The sequence below is a fragment of the Petromyzon marinus genome, chromosome 20 (assembly GCF_048934315.1).
Source record: "Petromyzon marinus isolate PM22_M1 ecotype Great Lakes invasive population chromosome 20, UKy_Petmar_22M1.pri1.0, whole genome shotgun sequence".
Classification (NCBI taxonomy): domain Eukaryota; kingdom Metazoa; phylum Chordata; class Hyperoartia; order Petromyzontiformes; family Petromyzontidae; genus Petromyzon; species Petromyzon marinus.
The window spans coordinates 5,786,732-5,811,392 of NC_133686.1; the positions used below are offsets into that span (position 1 = coordinate 5,786,732).

At 47.3% G+C, this 24,661-nt stretch overlaps 1 protein-coding gene across 1 annotated transcript in view; it reads right to left on the reverse strand.

Annotated features, from left to right (window-relative positions):
* ST3GAL2 (ST3 beta-galactoside alpha-2,3-sialyltransferase 2) overlaps window positions 1-24,661 on the reverse strand; it is a 99,603-nt gene that overhangs the window by 37,479 nt on the left and 37,463 nt on the right. The window contains exons 2-3 of the mRNA XM_032957686.2: window positions 22,376-22,637; window positions 14,008-14,215 (exon numbers count right to left, since the gene is read on the reverse strand). Of these exons, the coding sequence (XP_032813577.2) occupies window positions 14,008-14,215; window positions 22,376-22,518 (351 nt within the window). The 5' untranslated portion in view covers window positions 22,519-22,637. The remainder of the gene's footprint in view (window positions 1-14,007; window positions 14,216-22,375; window positions 22,638-24,661) is intronic.

Genomic DNA, 24,661 nt, shown 5'->3' on the forward strand with positions numbered 1-24,661 from the left:
ACCCAGCGCTCAATCCCCAAAATATTTAGTTACTGAAGGAAATTAACCCCTCATCACAAACATATTTATTCCCAGTATTTGATGATTTGGAAAAGTTCTAGTCTTTCACAGATTAAAAAATGATGTCGCTCCACCACCACCACCACAGCAGCAGCAGGTCCGCTGCTGCTGCCGCTAACGCTGCGGAGAAAATTTCGCCACTTAAACGGGCTTCGGTTAATCACCCATAAAAGATGAGCTGCCAAAAGCGTTGGGGCCAGAGAGGAGAATTATTGGAAAGTCACGAGCAGGGAGCGGGAATGCACATCTCGGCGGTGCTTAAATCACCTTAATGGCGAAAGGGGTTGGGGGGGGGATGGCGGATGGGATTGAGGATGGTGTTGAGGAGTGGGGCGAGAAACAGCCCACCACCCCCCCTGCTACTTTCATTAACGTGTCAGACCTTCCACAAGACGAACGTGGCTCTCTTTAATCTCAACGCAATCTGAATATAGCAGGGCAAGACGGGGGAGGATTCCTGCTGCAGTCGGAGCTTACGTCCTCATCAGCTGCGCAAACCCACTGCCATTTTGGCCGTCAGCAGTGGGCTGAGAATGCGGTGTAAGGAAAACAAAAAAGACTTCTTTTTTTTAAAACGTGGTTGTAATTTTAGAAAAGTGTGTTGTTGAAGAGCTTACGCAACTGACGCACACTGTTGGTTTGTCTGTTTGGCAGATGGCAAAAATGATAGGCATCTATCATGTTGCTAACCACCTTCTTGACCCTTAAAAAGTATTCGGCAAATCCCACTTTGTCAGCAAAGCCAACAATAAGGCGCTGCTCAAGGTTGTACCTGAAGAAAAGCAGCTGCGTTTGTGCATTTGCCGCGAACAATAAAGTCAACAGGACGTGAATGAAAGCACAGAATATGCCGGCAAACCTCTCGCACAACTAAAGGAGCTCAACGACTCAGATTCGTATCGATCCTTAAGGGACCACAGGCACGTGCATCAACCGTGTGTGTGTGTGAGATTCGGCGTACGTAAATCACATGCTAATGATATGCTAATGTAGCAAATTTGCACTTGTGGAGAAAATGAAAAAAGAAATGGGGAAAAACGAGACGAAAAAAAACCGATGAGAACAAATACACACGAGATGGTTAAACAAAAAAAACAAGTTGCGGTAAATTTAGGCACGATTCACAGTGGAACCTCGACAAATCAGCGCACCTGGGCAAGGGCGGCGAATCGTTACGTCTCGGGTGCCAACACAGCCGAGCCTTCGCCGCTTGCGAATGCACGCTGGTGCACCGCAGCTCCGATGAATTGGGGCGCCTCCAATTCATTGATGGGAATTTTAAAAAACACAACAACAACAAAAAAAACCGGCGACGAGGTCACGGGCGGTGACACGGCCCGCCCGTAACGGGCTGATTGCGGCTGAAAATAGCCACGCCGGGCATAACGTCAAGACCGTCGCAAATTTTTGGGCCTCCGAATACGTAACAAAAAAACAGGGAATCGAAGCGGCGAAGGTTTGGTGAGCAAACGTGAGCCCAGTATTAGCGGGCAGCGGATGGGCGCTCCGTAAATAGACACGGCACTGTGGAAATAGGCTGCGGTCTGCGATAAAAGCATATGGCACGCTTTGTGGTAGTGCTGCATTGCTATACGAAGCGAAATTTTAACAATCTGTCGCGTGCTTTCGCAAAAAAAAGGAATCTAATGTTACGTAACTTTGTATTCTACAAATGCATCAGTTGTCTGCTCCCAACGACACTCCTGAATGTGAGGGCATTACGAAATGCCGATGACGCGGTAACCGCAAGCACATGGCACATATGCATCCTTTTAGGGACGATAAAGCGAAGGAAAACCGTCAAAAGGCAAATAAGCTTCTGGACCCTAATTCCACCACAACCACCACCTTTCAAGGCCCCCAAAACAAAATAACAAGCGCACCACAGAATTCTATAAATATTCTCATCTCATTGATATGTAAATAGGAATTCTTGAACTGCAACCGTTCAAACGTTATCACCACCAGAAGCGCTCTCTCATTAAAAAAGCTAAGTTACAGCTAACACGTCCTTTCCCGGGCTATTTCAGCCCCCCGCATCCCACACTCCTCCCCCTGCGCTCTCCGACTCGGCCGGAATTTTTTTCCTTCTCCGCCCGCTTTCTTCTCGTGTGTGCAGGCGATTCATCCTTTAAATCGTCTCATGCGTCCACATTCCGGTGTCCTCCACGTCCGTCGCCGATGTGCAACACATCAGCGGCACACCGTGGAATAGAAAAAAAAAGGTGACCGGGCGCAAGGGCGCCGTGAGGGCCGGCCATAAACGTTGTGCCGACAACGCGCATTAAGCATCGCCTTCTTCTGCCTTTCACCGGCCTCCATACATCAGCAGGGCGGCACCACGGCACAGCCAGTGATGCATCGGCGTGCCACGTGCCCATACATATACCACCTAAAACGAAACAAATGTTTTTTTTATTTTTGCCAGGCAAGGCCCACTGAGGCTATGTAGCTCTTTTTTCAGAAGCGACCTGGCCACAAATGATAGCTCAACGAAAGTGGCTTATCATAGCAGTCTAATACTGTCAACGCGTGTTTCTAAATGTGGAGAAAAAAAACGGAGGACCCGGAGAAAAATCCACGCGACCACGGAGAGATAGAACGTGCAAAGTCCAAATATACAGGCGTCGGGGTAAGGATCAAACCCATGAGCTCCTGCATATCAGGCGAGGGAGTTAACATCTCGCCACACACACACACACAGCTCTTCTTCTTACAGGCCAAATGTGCCATCGTTGTTTGCACTCGCCTGCCCGGATTTTCTTTCTCCATGTGCTTCCTTTCTGTTCCGCTCCTCGAAATCGCATCCACCGTCACATTTCACTCCACCACATCCTCCCACCTCACCCTCCCCCTCTGCTCCCTTCTGCCCTGCACCGACATCTCGCCTCGCGATCTCGCCTCGCGTGCATGGCAAAACCCGACAGCGGCTAAAGCGATCAATTTCACCGAGATCAATTCCCACGATCGATTTGGCAGTGACCGCCAATCGACTTAATTGACATCGTGGCCTAGACAAGGCTAAAACGATACCGTGTCGTTTTACTCTCGTACTCACAGAAGTAAAAGAAAAAAAACCGTCACACTGGTCTTCAAGTTAATGCAATTTAACGTTTAGGGCAATTGAATGGAGAGATGTCATCGGGTGCTTGCGTATGCAGGACATTGACAATGCGAATTATTTCCTTGGTACTGTTCTCCTTGCACAGCTGAGTGCAACCGCCAACAAGCAGTCACCATCGTCATTGTCACTGCATGGCCAGGATAAGTCTCATTATGCGCGTCGACAGTGCGGTGTGCCAATTGTTTTTGCACACATGTCACGGTTGCTGTTAAGGTCCTCCATTCGATGGCGACCGTGCAAATCACCCAACGACCACGTGTCGGTGAAAATCCGTTCATGTCGTCCGTACCAGGCCTGAGGGGACGTTGCCGTGGTGTAACGGTGAGCGCACCGACTTGCAATCCTGGGGTTTCCCGGTTCGGTCGCCTGGTGCAGCCTTTGAAACAATGGGCAAAGTTTTGATTTAAAGCTTTCGTGACTGCAGGGATTCATATTCTTGGTTCTTTCGGTAAAGTCACGTAGAAGGGAAACAATTGTTTTATATTTGTATTATTTTGTTGTTTCCCTTCTAGCTGCCTCTGTCCACCCAGTGAATGGGTGCGCCACAGTTAGTCGATACGCAGGACGTGTGTGGTGGGGAAAGATATTCTGCCCAGTGTGGATGACCAGGCCAACATACCCATCTCCGAACATGACCAAGCTACTGGGGAACTGCATCTTTATTTGTGAATACACATCAGGGATGGCACGTTTGCTGATACGGTACACGATAGACCTTTCCTCGATGAATGAGCACCTCCGATTAGCGCGGTTGGTCACGTACGGTGCGAAAGAAGTTAAACATACATACAATAGAAAAGTAAGATGGACAGAGGACAGTTATAAGGTAAACACATTGGCGATCATGGCAAGGTGGGTGACAAAATTCTCAAGAGGCTTACAGATGAGAATAGGTTTTCCCCTTTTTTTCTGGCAACAAAACAGGTAATTCATATTCTTAGTTTTTTCGGTAAAGTCACGTTGAAGAGAAACAACAAAATAACAAAATATATATAAAACAATAAAAAATTCTCACGACGTTTCGACCATAACTCAAACGGTCATCATCAGGTGTGTCGGTTTGCATAAATTTATTTTGAAAACGGCATATTTATTTATATATATAAAAAATAACGTTTACGTCACGCGTAACGATTGGCAGTTTGCCAGGACTAGTCCATCTATTTTTTGAAAAGAGGAGGGGGGAGACGAAATTTGTTTTTATGTACGAATCTCTCATGGAAGCCAGATGGCTTCCATGAGAGATTCGTTCATGAGGCTATCCACATATACAAGCACAGAGACAATTTCAACCGAGAAGATGGATTCTATCTTAGCAATCATTGGAAAGATTTGATAAATCATTTCAGTTCTTGATTGATTGTTCACGCTTACAGTGGCTTTCAGACAGCATACATAAAAACAAATTTCGTCTCCCCCCTCCTCTTTTCAAAAAATAGATGGACTAGTCCTGGGCAAACTGCCAATCGTTGCGCGTGACGCAAACGTTATTTTTTTATATATAAATAAATAAATATGCCGTTTTCGAAATAAATTTATGCAAACCGACACACCTGATGATGACCGTTTGAGTTATGGTCGAAACGTCGTGAGAATTTTTTTATTGTTTTATATATATTTTGTTATTTTGTTGTTTCTCTTCAACGTGACTTTACCGAAAAAACTAAGAATATGAATTACTGCAGTCACGAAAGCTTTAAATCAAAACAAAACAGGTGTTAAGATGTTAAAACACCAAATTGAAACCTTTACAAGGTATCAAAAGGCTTGCAGATGTTCATCTCTGGCCTAAGACTGAAATTTGCATTGATTAGATAATTATCTTAATGGCGTTGAGTGAAACAAGATTTTCCCCAAACATTTCTTTTTTTTAATGTGCAATGAGCTAATTATGCATCTAGGAGCTCCGTCAATATCATATTCCTGAGGGGGGGGGGGAACAAATCGATATCGCCACAAATCAACTTTGTAATAATTGCACCAAGCACACAAACTCAATATAAGAAGCTTGTGTGCATCGGCAGCCGCAACTATAAAACGCTATTTCATATTAATTGGGGGGAACCAGATTTGAAACGCAAGAGCTGCTGCCTTTTATCATGATTAATATTATTGCAGGGAAATAACAACAACAACAACAAAACACTGCCATCAGAGTACAAAATTAGCAATAAAATAGAAACAACATTTGCATTAGGCTGAGCAATTAAAATAGGACTGCTAATCAATTTGCACATTTTTTTAATTCAGCAGTACTGGATGCGGACTGTCGTGCCAACTGAAATAGCAATGACAACGGCAATTGCTTTGTAAGGAGCCTAGCCACCTACCGAGACAGTCCATTCCCTGAGATAAAACATTTTGGGATACAATATTGGTAGTTGGTGTGCAACCACAAATAACACAAAAACTCAATACATCCGGTAAATAACACTGCCGTAAAGAGGACAAAATATAAACTCGGGGAGGCATTTCGGATGACATTCTCTCTTGTCACGAAAAAGGGTCATCGCCTGAAACGTCATAAATCATGACAATTTATCAATTCACTGGTGGGTGGAGGGGAGGTAGGGGAAGGAGGGCGACCCATTCCACCCCTGATAAACCAATGCAAAATATTTGGTGTCCCATTTTTTTTTTTAAAGGCAAAAGGGCATTCCCAGCCTTGTCTCGATCGCCAAATCCCAGAAGAGCATGCGATCATGAGGAGCAGCAGTCAGTTAAAATGTAGGGTTGCTCAAACAATAAACGGTAAAGCGACAACTATTCGCCGAATCAATGACCGCTTCTGAAAGTTAGAAACCAGTGACCATTCCCCCAAGTAGAATATTTGTAATGAATGCAGACGATTTAGGGGACTTGCCCCCATTGTGTCCGCTGCCGTGCCGGGACACGGCATCGAACCGGTGACTTCTGGATTGCAAGTCCAGTGTGCTGACCATTACACAATGGCGGCTCCACTCCTTTCCACGTTGAAAAGGTTGAAGCGTAACGTGTGTTTATTGCTCGACATTTCTACACGTGCGGCACGCCGCTTTTTCTGAGATGATTTGTCTCTCTTTGCTATTAACAAGGGCCATTCATTGCCTGAAAGACTACAAGAAGCTAGTGAATTATTGCTAAAAGAGAGAATACAGCATAATAGAAGTGAACCATACAAATAACCCAACCGAGAATTGTTACCCATAGTCATTTATATGCATTCATTAATCCCCCCCCCCCCCCCGCCACTTCACTCAAGAATGGATCACAAGTGTTTTCATCACACCTACCCCTCTATTTAAGTTAATTTCATTTGAGTTTCATTTATTAGGTATCGTCCTGTGAGCCACGCGGCTCTCGACTCGGGTGCAACCGCAACAAACAAAAACATAAGGAACGCAACAGGAGGATTTCTCCACAAATCTGGCTGTCGCCTGATGAAGCTAGTTGTGATTACTGGCGAAACGTCGTACTCTGATTGTAAATGTTGTGGCTTGGCTCTCCAACACGCCGGTGTGCTGTACTAGTGACGAATTGGCCACGTTCTGTTTACGTGACAACCCTTACTAGTTGGCTGTGTCAGGTGGTGGCGGGTTTAACGACACATTTATATATTTACGCGATTTACCCCCAAAAAACCTGTATTATGGATGATATTAGTCGCGAAAGCCTGCGTGTTTAACTGCCTGAAATACCACCCTATATATGTTTTCCTCTTCAAAGCAGTGTTATTGATGAATGTGTTGAGTTCCCACTGCCTCTCGCGCTGTCAAATCCAAGGCCTCTCTTCTACCGAACGGCTTCCCAAGGCAACTCCGAGCTGCCTCACGGTTCATACATAGTTGATGTGCATCGACGTGGGAACGAGGGAGCCGGTCTAAACGACGGTGCCCTGTGAAGTCGCCATCAAACGTCGACCCATGACGCTACAGAGGACAAGCAGCGGCTGAATGATGATGCACACCGAGAGCGGTGTGTGTGTGTGCTCCACAATGGACGAGTGTTATTTCTAAGTTTCACCCTTTCTGGCAATAAAACAGGCGCTGAGATGTTCAAACACCGAATAGATACCTTTTGCAAAGCTTCGAGTCTGCATTAACCACACATACCTGTTGCAAAACCTGCAACAAATATGCTCTTATAATACAGGATACTTAAAAATGTTTACAACACTTATACGGGACTGTCGTGTTTAATGGAAAAAGAACGGATGATACACTGTAACATGATAACAAATGTGATGTTAATAGCTTCAAAAAGTCAGAGAGTCTCCACTTGTTCGCCATCGTCGTCAACACGTGGCCTGGAATCTTCTCCAGGTGATCTCCAGAGCCCGTGGGAGGCACATTTCTTGTGGTGTTGTTGCAAATTCTCCGAAGTGTTAACAATTTTTTGAAGCATATGGCAGACACAACATTGAAGCCAAACGGATACAACACTTGGCAAAATAAATCAATGCAAAGGGGGTGGAGTGATGCATTTAGTCGTCAATGGCTATCGATTCGTAAGTTTACGATTCACGCATCTCATCACATGGGTGAATTTTTTTTGTTTTAATTTCGATTTCAGTTATTTCAGCAGGAAAGGCACCAATGCCCTGTTAGGCTCTAATTCAAGGACATCCTGTGACAGTACAGATGCTATCTACGGTACAGATCTTAGTTGCAATACTTTATAATTTATCTATTATTTTAAATTTGCATACGTTGTACATGTGATGAGTTTACGTCACCCCTGGCTTTGCCATCACTCTCAATGTTACAAACAGGAATCCATTCTCGAGTGAAATCGCCAAGACCAATCGCAACAAATCATTACAACGCTCGTGGGGAGTTGAGGCAGAGGAGGGAGAATATTTCGACCTCTGATAAACCCGCGGAAATATTTGTTTACGTCCCGTGTTTAAAGCCAAAACGATGTTGTTGAAAATGCGTATTCCAGCAGAGCGTGCAAAACAACAGGTGCAAGTCAGCGTATTTAGTGTGAAGTGACGGAGCAGGAGAGAGAGAGAGAGAAACAGGCCGCACTCTTTCATGCACTGCTGACCGGCAGCCATTCACCGTAGGTGTTGCGGGTAGGTTGTCAAAAAAATAAATGCGCCTTGCAACATACAGCGCTCGCTAAGGTTAGGGATACTTTCGATTTGTGAGAACGCCGTAAAAACATGAAGTATTCTGAGCGAGTGTTTGAAATCAGAAAGGACCCACGTACGGTGGCACGGTTCGAATTGTGGCGAGTCTTGGCACACAGAGCTTAGCCCTGGGGGCTGACAGAACTCGACAACATGTGACGACTGGGAACAGTCTCACCTTAATTATCTAAACAAGGGACGGCCTGGCGAGCGTTCAATGCAGGGCTACACGTTTGTAATGTAACCATTTAGCAAGTGAAGTGTCACGATTCGGGGCTCACGATTCGATTCAAGATTGGTTTCTTGTCTCTCATTTGCTCCGTCGTTTTCACTCAGTTTTGTTCTCTTCGTTAATATTAAAGAAGCATACGCACATTGCTTGTATGCTCATTGCATGAACCGTGAATGGATGTATACACGTCAAAGAAAACATCTTTAGCAATGCATCGATGCATCAGTGCACGCCTAGTAAATGTTAAACCGAGAGCAAGTGTGCTGCCTAGAACACTCACTACCTCAGTCTCAAACTTGCACTAACACCTCATTACATTCTATACAATCACTTCAAAGGGTAAAAAATGGCCAATGAGAATACTGCAGTTATTTTAGGAATGTATATTCATGACATGAAACCAAATAGTTTTCCTTGAAAAACATTAGGGTTTTTTTTGGTTTCGTTAAAAGAATAATGCTTAATTAGATGCTTTGTTTCTTTGCAAAAGCCTATTGGGTACTTGAAATAAATATTTATAAAACATTTCCCAAAAATCATTGTTTCGGTGATTTCGGGTGCTGTAAAAATGGCAGGCTAACACTCAAGGGGCACTCATTTGTATGAATATTTAAATTGTGGCTTGTTTAATATGTTATAAAAATTCCAGACCGTAAGTGAACACTCAGCTCATCATGCGCATTAACTGTCAGAACACAGGGCATTGACGGTATCTGGGTCAGGGCAGAGCATATGGCCCCAGTGACTTGGGTGATAATCATCATACCTCGACTTTGCCGTCCACCTGCTACCACAATGAGCCACTGTGCTGCGTTGCCATAAGAAAGATAATGTGCTTATTAATGCCAGAAACGATGGCGTTCACCTGCAATCTGCCAAGATCAGCGTCTGCGAGTTAGTGGCTCTCTCGCCTCGGAGGTAGGTTTTTCATGCACGCTGGCTCCTTCTCCGTGATTTAATGTATTCCGAAAGCGAGGCACAGCTAGGGCGAGAGGGAGAGGTAAGTGGCTGAGGTAGGAAAGTGAAACCTCGCTCCTTCTAAATAAGAAAATAAATAAATAAGCAAGCATGCATGCATGCAAACCAGTAATTAAATAACACTGGTGGACATGAGCATTCGACAGACAGTTTTACATCACACCGTCTTTGGGCTTCGGGCTGTCCCCAACACTTAAAACGGCAATGTTCCATGACTGCGCGAAGAATCATCTCATCATGAGCGGATGTTCCAAATGGGCTTCGCACGAAACATTACGCGCGTTTATCCATCGAGCAGATGACCCATTCTGACGTGCGGCATGGTGACCGCGGTCCATTTATTGGATTATGGGAAATAATATTTTTCGGCAGGGTGCACAACCTAGCTGCTAAAAATCTCATTACTGTGCGGTCCCTGCCGGCAGTGGTGGGGGGGGGGCGGTGGTGGGGGATGGGGGCGGTGGGGGGGGGGTCACGTGCCGCGAGGGAGCCAGCGATCGGGGAGAAACAAAGGCAGGACTCCCAGAGCATCTCGGAATCAAACGTTCGCACCGTCAACGCCGCCAGAAAAACAGGGCTGCAGCTCCTCGGGCCGAATGGTGGTGGTGGTGGGAGGGGGGCTTCTGTGTGTCTGTGTCACTTTCCAAAAAAACAAGAGGGCCAGAAAAGCGGCACGTAGAAATGTTCAATTCACCGCCGTGGAGCAAAGAATCTTCTCCCGAATGTCAAGGCAGCAATTGCTGCCAATTAAGCAAGCGATGATGGAGCCTGTGATCGTTATGATTCGGGGTCATGATTCGATTTGAATAACACATTTTTGTTGTCTCCTTTTGACAGTATAATAGCTCAGAATCCTCATGAGTGATACATGCAAAACCAAAATATATTAATGGAGGATTGCAAGACAGAAGAATACACATATATATTAAAACAATAACCTCGGACGAGTTGTACAATACAATTTCGGATTTGCCTGGCGTATAAATACAATTACATCTCAACGTGTCGTTTGCTACAGACTCGTATATTTTTGTTCTGCCTCCTTTGCTACTTCCTCCTTTGCTTCGTGTGCAGCTCCCACACAACGCGAGCATCGCATTTGCATATATAATTCTGTAATTAAGCTCGCAGACGCAACTCGATGCACGCGTGGCGATTTAATTGACGGCACCGCCAACATGCCCACCGCTTTACGATGCCACAGGCGCTCACAACGAGAGCTCGCCCGTCGTGTTATTTACGTGAGCAACTACTCCACGAATTATCGCTTCAATTACTTTGACCAATCGGATCGAAATTTTAAAAGTTCGGCAATAAAAGCCACCCATCATCCCAACCGGTGAGGTTACGGGGCAGGGGGCTTGGTGGTGACATCACAGGTATCATCAGCTGCATCATAATGGATGGACATGGCCCGTAGGGGGGTTTCCCACCTTCGGGAGGCTGGATGTCGGAGTGGCCGCCATTTTTAAAAGGGGGTACCGAGTAATCGACCACCAAAAATGTAACGGACGAATTTCCTTGGACGGACAAATTGTCCCGGCTCTACACACAACCCGACGTCAACAAGCGCACGGTTTCACCTGAGAACTCGCGTTGCACGAGCTTTGGAATAAACTGCCTTTTGTTACAATTCACAACAACAAAAAAACCACATCTTGAGGGGGAATAAAAAGGCACCGGGCATATCTCAAGACAACACGAATGTGGATTTTTTTTTTTACCAATTTAACCAATTAATCTGTCATGAATAAAAATTATTTCAGCAGGTGGCATTGCAACGAAATCTCAGCAATTAGTTTCAGCTAAATAAGCTACAATATATGTATTGTGTTAAGCATCTCATCTCGCAATTAACAGGAGTAATTTGTCTTTACACAAGTTGCAGTGTTTTATTCATTAGGCTATTTCCATATAAAGTTATAATCCACACTATGCATAATGACACTCGGTATTTTGCATGCTTATTACGGTATTGCGCTTGCAATTATTAATTTTATTTCACGCCTAATGCATTCGCATTGGATTTCTCCTCTCGTCTCCCCTAAAAGATTAACTCGTGTTCTAGTTTCTCCAGATTACGTGATGTATTTTAGTGGGGTATTTAGAAGCGGATCACTGTATATTTAAAAACAATTTTATTTAAGCAGGTAAAGCCCACTTAGCTATGTAGCTCTTTTTGCAGAAGCGACCTGGCCACAAATGATCGCTCAACGAAGTGGCCTATTGTGCGGATATATATATAGCAGCCAAATACTCGAAACGAATGTTTCTAACTGTGGAAGAAAGAACCGAAGGCCCCGGAGAAAAATCCACGTGACCACAGGGAGAACACGCAGCACCGCATCTCACATTTAGCATGCCGTGCATGCCACGGCCGTTCCTTCATGCCTCCTTTGGAAAATAATTATTCACACTGATGTGAACACGCCGTGATACAACAAGGCCTGCCCCGTGGGCCCCGAGTTGTTGCCACGCGCGCAAAGAGAGGTGCACAACGGCGGAGTCCAGTTCCCCCCGCCACGCACTTTGCGCTCAAATTCATTTCCAAGAAAAGCCAAATGGAAGGGGAATGAGCGGCGAGCGGTGCACGGCAGCGCTCTCACAGAGAGACCAAAACAAACGCAGGGAGACTCTCCTCGACAAATTTGCGCATTGGGCCGAGCTGCTTTGCCGAGATGAGCGGCATTTACAGGCTTCGGTTGAAATGAAAGCGAATCTCACAGCGGCCGGCTCGGCCTACACAAACATCTTCGTACATATTCTTAGTTTTTTCGGTAAAGTCACGTTGAAGAGAAACAACAAAATAGCAAAATATATATAAAACAATAAAAAATTCTCACGACGTTTCGACAATAACTCGTCGTGAGAATTTGATGCATCGATTCACTGACATTGAGTTTTATATACAGCGGGAGGGAGAGTGCTGCTGTACTGCTGCATGGACTGGAGGTCACTTGATGGGATCTCAGAGGCACACGAATGGTACGCAAACGTATTTAGAGTATTTGGCTGCTGTAAATGTCCACACGATAAGCCACTTCGTGGAGCTATCACCTGCGGGCCAGGTCGCGTCTGAAAAAGAGCTACCGTATAAGCTCCGTGGGCCGTACCTGGTAAAATTAAAAATTAAAATTTGTTGAGTTTAGTTTAACTTATTTTTTTCCGAGACACGTTGTTAAGAGTTCAGATAAGCAACAAGCCATGGTCGTTAATTGTTGTATAACATGCACCATCATCACCTGATGCCACGCTCCTGCTCGTACATTGTGTATCCTTGCATTCGTTTATCTGTTTATTCTCTTGCACTGGGCCAAGCTTAACCAAGCGCGGCACTGTACAGACGATGTGAATCAATGCCGTAAATAGAAAAAAAAACTAATTTACAACTAAACAATAAACTTCATTCCAGGGGGCTCTTCATGAAAGTGCTAACACGTTACCAACTGTGCAGGTTTTGCACCAGACTTGGCCGCTTCACAGAGTTCTTTATTACATTTTCTTTGGCGACCCAAGCCTGCAACGATGTTTTCTTTTTTCAAATCCCATGCCACCAAGTTTGGAAAAGCGACGTGATGTTTGCTCTGGGAAGCTTTAAATAAGCACCGCATTCTTGTGTCCAGTAAACAAGAGAGCGGGAGTCTAAAGATGGTAAGAGTTGGTTCCTTAACACTTAAAAGTTCACAGAAACAATGCAGAGACACATGCATTTCTAAATCTGGCCCTAAAGCAAAGTAGCTGCTCCTAATTTGTAATCCTGTGATTGCATCTCCTCCACATAATCCTGTTTAGTGATTATAGAACTTCACAGGAGCATGAGATGTCCACTGCATGCTCCTGTGGATCAGGTAGTGAAGTCGCCAATGTATGACAGAGGAATGAATTTAATCCAGCATTTGTGGACAGCTTTGAGTGTGGTATGCTCGTGTGCAAGTAATGCAGCACCCTCCTTAAGATAGCGCCGAGACTCAGCGAGGATTTTCCCGTTAAATATAGCCATGCCTATAACGCTGTATGCAGAACTGGACTTAATATCCAGAGGGTGCCAATTCGATCTTCCTGCCATAGCAGTTACAGCAGCGAGCAAGCTTATCGTATTCCTCCGCCTGCCCCCACAGTAGTATAAACAGGTACGCCACGGTCATTTGATGAGCACATTGGGGGAATACTCCAAGCTCTTCCAAGATATCTGGAATGTGTGGAAGAGTAGGCCAAAGCATCTACTTATAGGGGGCTCTCGAGAGCTGCCTATCGTGCAGGCCCTTCCGCCAGCAGTGGCGCCGAGTGAACAATTTCACCTCAACTTATGATGCCATTCTACGCTGAACAACAGCGACAACAGCAAAAGGGTGTTCACGTCAGAAAACATTTGGCAGCAACATTTGGAGGCTGCCGCTGCTCCCGTTGCACCAACGCAGTCTATAAAACATTCAACAACGCGGCGAGGTGGGGGTGGGGGTGGGGGGTGCGATTTCTTGGAAATGAAAACGGGCGACTCACCCCCCACCAGTGGTGCACGGTGTCCGGAAGGTCGGCGTTCTCGCGCGTCCACAGCGGCACGATGTCTCGGTTGAAGCGCTGGTCGAACCACTCGGAGAGGCCCGAGTCGGCGACGCAGCTGTCGCACGCGCACGTCTTCACGCCGGCGCCCAGACCCCCGCGCCGCGACGGCAGTGCCTCCCCGCTGTGCGCGGGCACCAGCTTCACCCTGCGCGCCACGGGCAATGGGGCGCAGGAACGACAACAACACAAAAGTGGGCAGAGATCCCCATTGTATAGTTTGCTCGCACATCTTTTGACCACAAGTGTGCGCGGTGAATGCAGGGTTGATGCCCTGCAAAACGTTTCTAGTTGGTGTTTGAACATCTTGGCACCTCCTCTTCTTATTTTTTTCAACGTATTTGATACTGGCAACAGCAACAAAAAGTCCCACAGATGCCGAACAGACTGTTGGCACAAGTGCTGTTATTGAGCACCTGTGAAGGCCGGCATGGCACACAAGGGGGTGGATGGCCACCACCACGCCCAGCCACCTTTGTCTCTTTGTTTTACACACCGCACCAGGAAATCATTTTCGGCTGAGTCGACCTAGAGGAGACCCAGGACTGGTACGGAAAATAAGCATCACTGGTGTTGGCCGTGAAAGGGAATTGAACTCGGGTTAAGGTTATACGGGGGATCTTTGTCATTGTTTTGTGTGCATGTTGTAATCTTGGGCGATGCAACATCACTGGAGTAACGTTGGGAATGCACACGCCACCTCGAACGCTCGCTCACGAGGCTCTCTCCGTGTGACCTCGACCATCTCGGTTTAAAAGACTCGCGTTGAGTGAACGCGCTTCTGTTAACAAAACGAAGAAAAGCACCGCGTGGACGTTTGATATCTCGGCCAACAAATTCACGTGGAAGAACGTGGCTCCACGAGGAGCCAAAGCGTTGCGAGTCTTTACAGAAGTGTATGTAGCTGGGCTGGACAGATGACAATGTGTATCAAGCTCGCCGGTGAGCGATCTTTCAGATTGCCCTCACTGCTTCTTACCAAAACACCACGTGAATGTTTGAAAGGATAAAAAAAAACATTATTAATTCCATCATCATCATCATCATCCATGGCCAATTCATCCCTCACATTCTTGCACAATTTAACATTATACAAATTAGGGTTCTTCTGTATACGAAATATAGCAACAGGTAGTCTTTGTACGGTATTTTTTTATCTAATTTTTTTTTTACTTATGCCAGGCACCTGGCACGAGCCTCTGTCACGGGACATGGAGAGAGAGAGAGGAATGTGGCAGCTGCCCTCATAATCGGAGGTAAATGGCTGGCAGCCTCTCTCATGTTGTACTACCCCTCCGTCAAACTCCTCAAAGACATACAATGAAGACGGCCGCTTGCGTTGTGGCCGAAACGTCGTGAGAATGTTATTGTGTTATTTTATTATTTTATTCTCATTCTACGTGACTTTACCGAAAGAACCAAAGAAGATGACATACAAAAATACCGGTGACGGCTTTCTTGCCACCGGTCCATGGAAAAACCCCCGTTGCCACGTACTCGTACCACGGCCAGTTAGGGTCTTAAAACTTTGGACAAACTCATTTTGACGAAGCCACGAAGCCATTAATGAAAATGCCTCACCGCAAGGGTCTACCTGAGCAGACTTTTAAACAAACGATTGCCCGTAATGGCGAATGTCCTTCACCTGGAAAAGATTTTCAATAATATATCAACGGTAGCTTCCGACCAAAAGCCCACGGTAATAACCAGCACAAGCACCCCACGCGTGTGTACAGATGGACAAAAGAAACAGCATTTTGAGAGCGCTTATTGATTTCAAAGAGGTTTAACAGGGGAATTAAATCTTTTACTCAGCGAACACAGTGGACTCACACAAAACTGCTGTGCCAGCACTTCCACATCCTTCGCAACAAAAAATGAAAGGGAATCCTTTGAAATAGCGCCAACATAAGGGAGCATTGAAGTAGAAGTCAATCAACAATCCCACTTTATTCGGGGGGAAAAGTTTGTTAAAGTTTTGTTAAATTGGCAGGGCAGGAATTGTGAGCTTTAATGAGTGGCAACACAAGCAATTCAGCGGCCATCAAAGAAAACATTTGCATTAAAAAAAAGATTCAAGAAACGAAATGACCCACAAAGCGAAGGCATTCTCAAGAATGGCGCTGCCTCATTGGGCAAAATGCAGCTGGAGAGTTAAAATAAAAAATACCCGACTAAAGCGTGGGAGATTGCATCGCAAATCATATTGTCTGACCGCACCCCATAGGGATTTTCTTTCTCATCTTTCATTTTATGTGAAAACATCACTTGGCACGGTACCTAATTACTGCATAACAAAGGTTCCCCGCCACTCGCCACCTTGGAGTCTTCCCAAGCACTCCCAGGGCATGGTCTCTGCTATTGCAATGTGATGAGCGATTGGCCGCACTACGCCTGAAATGTCAAACTATAAATAAGCAAATAAATTGCTTCCCACCTTCCCCACCCTGCCTGGACCGCACAACTCATGCGCGGTGCTGGTGGGCAGCTGTCAGGGTGATTGGCTAACGGTCTCAACCTGCAATAGGAGCATGGCCGTGCCTTTCCATCCAGTGGCACACGGCTTGCGTGAATTTTTTTCTATTCGGCCGACGGTGGAAACATCGTTCGAGTGCGAAGGAAATGTGGAAAGAATCAGCGGCGTACGTATGCGCAAGCCGACTCAACCAGAAAGACAACCGAGACGGAAGGGTAAAGTGCCGGCCGTAGGCCTAGCGTGGGACGATTGGCTAATGGTAACGTAGGGAGATTGGGAGACTGGAGTTTAAATAGGCGGCTTGAAAAGTAAATTGTTGGCAGTTGAGAGCGGGTGTCTGGCAAGAGACCAGAAACCTCGTGGCAGGATAGGATCGGCAGTGTAGGAACCCAAAAGAGCGTGGAGCAGGTGAGTCGGTGCACGTGTGCGGGAATGGAGGAGGGCTGCTCGCCGAGACTCCACGAGCCCAGAGAACAAGGGGCAGACCCAAGATGCAATTGTAAGGAGGCTGTCAGCGTAGATCTCGTAGGTTGCCTATCCACTGTGCCGCAACTCTGGGATACGGCGGACGGTTGACAGCGTCGGCGGGGCGCGGTGGGATCCAACGGCTTTGGCCGAGATGACGCCTTGATCTTGACCTCGAGTTCGCATTTGAGGCAAATATTTAAACAAACAAGGCAGAGGGAGAGGAAACTTTTGGAAGTGAAGGCGAGGCCACTCAAAGCACTCATCTCTTGTCGCGCGGGCTCGGAGGGGGATTCATTTGTTATTCTCGTGCGGCGAGCTCCAGGCGGACGCTCCGCATGGGAGAAACTAAGAAGCGGGCGGCGAGAGCGGAATTCCCTCCCCGTGAGCGCCACTGGGGGATGTGCGGCGGAACGCCCGGCCGGGAACGGCTTTCGTCATCAAGAGCCGCCACCAATCCCCTTCGTGTCCATCAATCAGAGGACAAGGGGGCTGCGACGCGGGGAGAGCTGTCACGCTGCGTCGCGCTGCTCTGCACCCACAATAGCCCCCCTTTCAGGCTTCGTTCGTGTCGCCACCACCACCCCCCCCCCCCCCCCGTGCTCGCCCTAATTGGCGATGCCATTTGGAATTTTCAAACAATTGCCGCTTTATACGTATCGACACTTTGTGGGCGCGCGCACAAAGGAGGAAGGTCCTCCGTTGCCGCCGTATAGAAATCCGCCGCTAGCGAGCACCTGTCGACGCCGGTGTGGCAAAGCGGGTGGCTCGTTTGGTTGAGCGGACCTAGGTGAGCGCCAAGACGTGCTTGGATATGCCATTTGCCGCAAATGTTTTCCATAGCTGGGAATCAAAGCCAGGTGCTGGGATCTTGGCACAGTAAATTAACCACTCTAATAACCACAACTATTTGCAATGAGGAGTGATGGCGCAGTGTTTACTGCACAATTCCAATAACTTTCGTTTAGATTTGTGCCCATAAATACCATCAGTGGCAAGTGATATCTGAACCTGTCGGGGGCTTCCCACTCGGTCATTTCAGCCTTAAATGAGTATCTGCTGCCATGTGTAAACAAACTAAACACTGGGGTAACAAAAGTGACTGGGCATTGTGCTAACAACTACAACACTTGTGAACTATGATACGTGCTTGGTTACAGCACTTACCCAAATAATCTATAATGCAAAGAGAAGCAAATATCCCCCATATAGCCTTTCACAGATTGTTGGGGCAAGCGCTGTTAGCGATCGCCTATGAAGGCCGGCACGGCACAAGAGGGAGTGTGTGGCAAACACCGCGCCCGGCCGCCTTTGTCTCCCCAGTGGCGATGTTTACACACTGCACGAGGTAGTCAGTTGAGGTTGAGTCGACCTAAGCTAGGCCCAGGACTGGTTCAGATAATCATCACCGGTGCTGACCATGAGCAGGAATCGAACTCGGGGTGCCGAGTTCGTAGCGCGGCGCGCTAACTGCTATGCCGCCACAACCCCAGTGTATGTGCATGCACACACACACACACGAGTACCAAGGCCATATTGACACTTTGAGACAAAAGCTGTTGATGGGTTCCTGGTATGACTTCAATGGTACAAGATAGGCCAGCACTATACTGTACACCCAACGTTAGGAGAGGCCAGGAACAGAATCCAGGTGGCCTGATATGAACCCAGGCAATGCCATATGCGAGCCATCGCATAATGACTGCTCAAAACACAACACACGCACGCACTCCAGTATATACAATTATATACATATCCATTAGATAAAATCTAATTCAAGCACTCACCATGCATCCCCATATCGCATCACACAGCACAGATTTCCTTGTATTTTTTTTCAGACAAATGTTTAGTGGCCTTAAGCATAACAAACCCCCATTAATCTTCTTTGGTTCTTTCGGTAAAGTCACGTAGAATGAGAATAAAATAATAAATTGATAAAATAAAATAACACAATAATATTCTCATGACGGCCACAACACAAGCGGCCTTCATTGTGAATATTATTGTGTTATTTTATTTTATCAATTTATTATTTTATTCTCATTCTACGTGACTTTACCGAAAGAACCAAAGAAGATGAATCATTGCAGTCACGAAAGCTTTAAATCGAAAAATAAACCCCCGTTAAGTTCACAATCATCATCAGGCATGATCGATCCACTGCTGGGTGAAGGCTTTCCCAGGCTGCCGCGATCTGTTACAGTGCCGCGATGTAACAATCCACCCAGTATCTCCACGCGAGCGGATTTTCGCTCCATCCCCCTCAGACGTTCTCAAAGACGAGTTTCATTCCTTGGCCGTCACTTCCATCATTATCCTCGATGGTCGGCCATCGTCCCTTCTAGCGACGTGTCCCGCCCCAAAGCCCATACATTTCTGAACATTTTGAATTACGTATTGAGCCTACCCGTCATTCTCGAATCGACTTGCCTTTTCGTCCCTCAATGTCACTTGCGTATCATCCTGTCTCTCAGTGTAATTCACAGAATGCATCGCTCCATGTCTATTTGCGCACTTTATGCTTTTTTTTCCCCCACAGAAGCCTAAAAAAATCTCTTTAAAAATTGTAAGATGCTTAAGAAGAAATTGTGCCAAAGAGTCATGAACCCTGAAACCCGTAGGGCAATAAATCCAAGAGCATGGGGCCACAACACAAGCTCCCTACCTCAGCGTGCCGTTGCCTCCGAGTCGGCTGATTTATTGCGCCTGGGCATTAGAGATCTAGGCGGAGGATGCACCTGGGGCTGACCGTGACTCCTAGTGTCCCCGCGATTGAGGTCCGATGGACTGGAATTATTCGCTCGCGCGAATGCCTCTTAAAGGCATGCCCGGGCGCACAAGATCTCAAATGAATTCAGAGTTATTGACGGGAAGGCCGGTTTTGCACAACAGTCCAACAGACACGGCTAAGCGGCGCAGCGACCAAGGTGGCCCTGGCGCCGCGAAAGGGGGAAAAACCCAAAGCAAAGCCGCACCCTATCGCCATTTTAACGGGATCTCTCGCAAAGCGGAGAAGCAAGAGGGCAGCGGATTAAAGCGACACCGCTAAGCGCGATGTCGCAGGAGTTCGTCGACCCCCCACCCACCCCCCCCCCCCCCCGGCGGATGCAGACGTGCCCCGCAGGGTTATTTGGGGCGGGTGGCTTACGGCTCAAGAAGAGCGTCCGAGCGAGCGTGGGTGCGAGCGCGCGAGTCACGTCCCCTTAGCGTTGGCACAGACGGCAACGCGAAAGGGCCCTTGTGAACGTCCGAGTGCCAGAGCCCGCGGTGCGAGGCGCCACCACTTCTCCCTGGCGAACCGGCGGCTCCCTCCACCTCTTAGCCGTTGCACCACGCTGCGCCAGTGTCCCGTTGTCAGGCGGCTGCCACAAACTAAACAATTTGTTTTATTTCACTATGCAAGGCCCCTCTGAGCTCTATATCTCTTTTTCAGAAGCGACCTTCAACGTGCTGCATGCTTAGAGCTCCTTACTTGCAACGGTTAGCCGGGCGTGTGACATCTATCAAATACTCCTTTCCAATTGGCCGAGACAAATATCAACGATTTTTCATACGGCTCGTTGTTAATCCACCAACGCATTAAGGCCTCCTGACGCCACCTAAATTACACGTGCTGTTTGGTCATACTTCGCCACCATGGTCAGTGTGGGTTTGGTTAAGGGGTGGCCCAGAACCAGTTCAGATATCACTCGCCACTAATGTTAGCCATGGCTGGGAATGGAACTCAGGTGGCAGGCTTCATTGCGCAGGGTGCTAACCACTGCACGACCACTCCACTCCCATTGCTGTTATGCAAGCCCAAACGATTCCTGTAGATCAATATCTCACAGACCGATTGATTGGCATGCCCTAAATTACAATGCTAAATATATCTCTTGGATAGAATGTAAATGAGCAAAGTAGGCAAAAAGAAGGATCAATAAATCAGTCGGGTGGTATAGCTAGCATGTTATCTGAATCATACTTTTGGAAAATAAAAGTGACAAAGTAACAGCATGCAAGGGACTGCCAACGGATAAACCACAAATAAAATGTACCAAATGTATTTTGTACGTGTTTAATCGTGTTCATGGAAGGAACAACAAACTCAACAGAGCTACCACATAAACCACATGCCCCAGTTTGCCCATTCCTTCTTACCGGCAAGTTTTAAAAGCTGACCCTGAGTTTAATCGCGCATTACGCTCAAGCGGCAGCATAAGACGACACTTCCATAAAAGTGAACATTCACAATTAACCCCTTCAAGGAGTATTAAAGCAACGAGCACGCAGGGCTTGCTCACAGCTCTTCAGCCGCACAGCACCGTGTCGAGTGGCGCCCACCTCGTACGTCGCCTCACGTGTGATCGGGGCAGTAAAGCCACGAAGTTAACCCTTTCCCCTTTCTGAGACGTCTGCAAGTTCAAGCGGGGGTCCTGTTCACCTCTGAATCTCGTAACGCGCAAGCGGCTCGGCGTTCATTCTATTTAGAGAGGCGTAATACCGCTGTTTTTAAAGACATTGTACTCACCGCGCAGAACCGTAGCGACGCGACCTCACTCTACGATAGCTGGTGCCAAACTGTGCCACACGCCCTCCCGCATGTCCTTGATGGGAGCCTCGGTACCGATAAAGTTATTTGTTCTTCCGGTTTCGGGTTAAGCACATTATGGACACCTCGTGCCTGGGGTTAACCAGCCGCCATCGCCAGCCGAGGAGGATCCCACTACCGGAGCTGCGTTGGGGCGCGAGATTTACGCGCGTTGGCGATCCCCTGCCGGTCGGTATCGTAGTTGAGCAGCACATCTGTGACGCCCGCCAACCACTTGTCGCGCGTTATTAATGACAGTTTATAACCGCGGTGTCGGTCACGTGGGGGCGAAGTCTTGTCAAGTCACACCATGACACTCGCGCGGTGGGGGCCTGCCCCGTTCAAACAAGCGGGCACCGCGCCAAATGCATACAGCGGCAGGCACGCCCCAGATGTTGAAACCCAGGCAGCGGGACCGTCAAAGAATGTGCCGCGATTCATGATATTGCCATTTGCCAATCCGTTCACGCGTAAACACGTTGTATCATCACGGCAAATTTTTGCATGCAGAGATAGACGAACGAATAGCTGCGAAACTACGATTCGCGTCGCAGCCGCTTTAGCGTCGTCTGTTTAAATGATAACCCCAATGTGAGTGTAACCTCTGCCACAAAATACATGGGTCCGCAATCCGCACTGTAAAAAAAACAGCCTGTCGCAGGTCACAACGCCGCGTGCCGACACCAATGCACACGACCGCCTCCATTATTCCACGATCATCGCCGGCCCCCCGAAGTTATTCGTGGGGCACAGGGCAGTGGCCGACTGTTTAACCGCGGACTTTAAAACCGTACCTGTGCGTGACGATGGCGGTGGGCAGCCTGGTGCTGAGCGGCGGCTCAGTGCGCGTGTGCTTTATGTAGACGGTGGTGAGCGTGAGCACCAGCGACAGGCTCGTGAGCAGCATCACGCGCGGGCTGCACTTCCACGCGGCCATCGTCTCTTGCGCCAGCCGCACGGCCCGCTGCTCGTGCACGCGGTCACCCGGGTTGCGGGCGGGGGGGGGGTGGTGCTTGTCAGCTGCTGCGAGCGACCGTCAAGCTGGCTGCACACACACTGCATACACAAAGAGAGAGAGAGGGACAAAGACCGCGCGCGCACGGTCATTGCACGGCTTTAAATAGAAGCCGAGTCACATGTATGCATGTATGTTGAACTTATTTCGCGCCGTACATTGGCAACTGCGCTCATCGGAGGCGCAGGGGAAGGACAACAAACTAAACACAAAAAGCAGTTCTAAAGAAATTAGTTTTCAATCTGGATTTGAAGTGCATAGCTCCAGCGGCTTCCTCATATCGGAAGGAAGAGCGTTCCAGACGGCCGCAGAAGCGCGTCTGAAAGCGCGCGATGCAGTGACCGTCTTTGTTCAATAGTTAGTTAAAAGCCTCTGCCTGCGAGGATAAGTTCACGTGGCATGGTGTTGAATATAAGCTGGGTCACCTGGACCATCGCTCTGTTCTGACCACGTCTAATCGCAAATACGCAGAGACAGATTCCCTGTTAAACCGACACTGGCTGCTAATGCAAGTGCTGTTAGCGAGTGGATATGAAGGCTAGCACGGTGCACGAGGGGATGGTGATGTCAATATTGCACCCCGCCGTCTTTGTCTCCCCGGAGCTGATGTCTACACACCGTACCAGGTAATTCATTCAAGGATGAATCGACCCAAGAAAGGCCAAGGACCAGTTTGGATGTTTGTTGCTGATGTTGGCCATGGGCAGGAATCAAACTCAGGTCGCCAGGGGTTTGTAGCAGTGCCATAACCACTCCCGAACAAGTAGCTCCGTGCACACACACACACTTTAAGTTATGGTTTACTGGACACTGTGAACATTTTTCATGTGCGTACAAAGTGTACGCCAGGCTGCTGGGGGTGAATGTATTCATTTTAAGAGTGCCGTAATAACATTTTGATTATACCATATCTCAGTGAAAGGGACGTTTATAATGCATTCGCTTTTTTTTGCTTGTGTAAGTGCATCCTATACCAATAATTATAAGCGTATGAAAAAATGTAAAGCAAGGATAAAAAGATGCCACTTAAAACCTGGATGTATATTCAGGTCCTTTTTTTTACGAAAAATTGCATTTAAGACTAGGTTTAATTGAAAAGTAGTTTTTTTTTTCATTCAAATTAGTGAGTAATTTCTCCTACATATAATTGGAATCCTTACACTGAAATAACCCCACCTTGAACAGAACTTTACAATAATGGCCCCTGTAATGGCTTGCGGTGTTGTGACTCGGTACAGAAGTCGTCGTTAATATTGTTATCATTGTCAACGAGAAATATTACCCATTCAGCACTGTAGGCTGCACAAGCGATGCCAGCCATCACGTACTATGGCTGACCTGGCCCCACATTTGGTCGTACAAATGCTTACCAAACCACACAAGGTGCACAGTTTCAGATGCAAACAATCCTGACGTTTTATTCTAGCAGGTAAAGACACCTGAGCTATATTAACTCTTTTTCAGACGCTACCTGGCCACAAATGATAGCTCAACGAAGTGGCTTATCACGTTGAAATGTACAGCAGCCAAATACTGTAAACGCCCGTTCATTAATGTGGAGAGAACAACCGGAGGACCCGAAGAAAAATCCAAGCGACCACGGGGAAAACATGCAAATGCTAAATATACAGCAGGCGTCAGGGTCAGAATCAAACCCACGACCTCCTGTGTACCAGGCGAAGTAGTTAACATCTCGCCACCGTCGCGCCCCAGATGAGTTGACCTAGATGCCAAGCGAGAGCCAGACAATGATCGCCACTGGAGTCACACAGGGCAAGGATCGAGCGCAGCACAATAAGGGCAGTATAAATGGGTACATGACCATCAGGTAAGTGGAGATACATTCCCACCTTTTATTTGCATTGCTTTATCCATTTCGGTGGCCGAGGTCACTCCTGCGAAGGAGACTCATCGTGGTCGTTTGAGTTCTCGCTGGTGAAACTAAGTAAACTTGAACTTTTCCAAAGATATCTGATTAGTGGAAAAAGAGTAGGCCGAATACCATCTAGAGGGGCTCTCTTAGTTCATAGTTCCATTTATTTGGTATAGCCCTGTGAGCCATTCG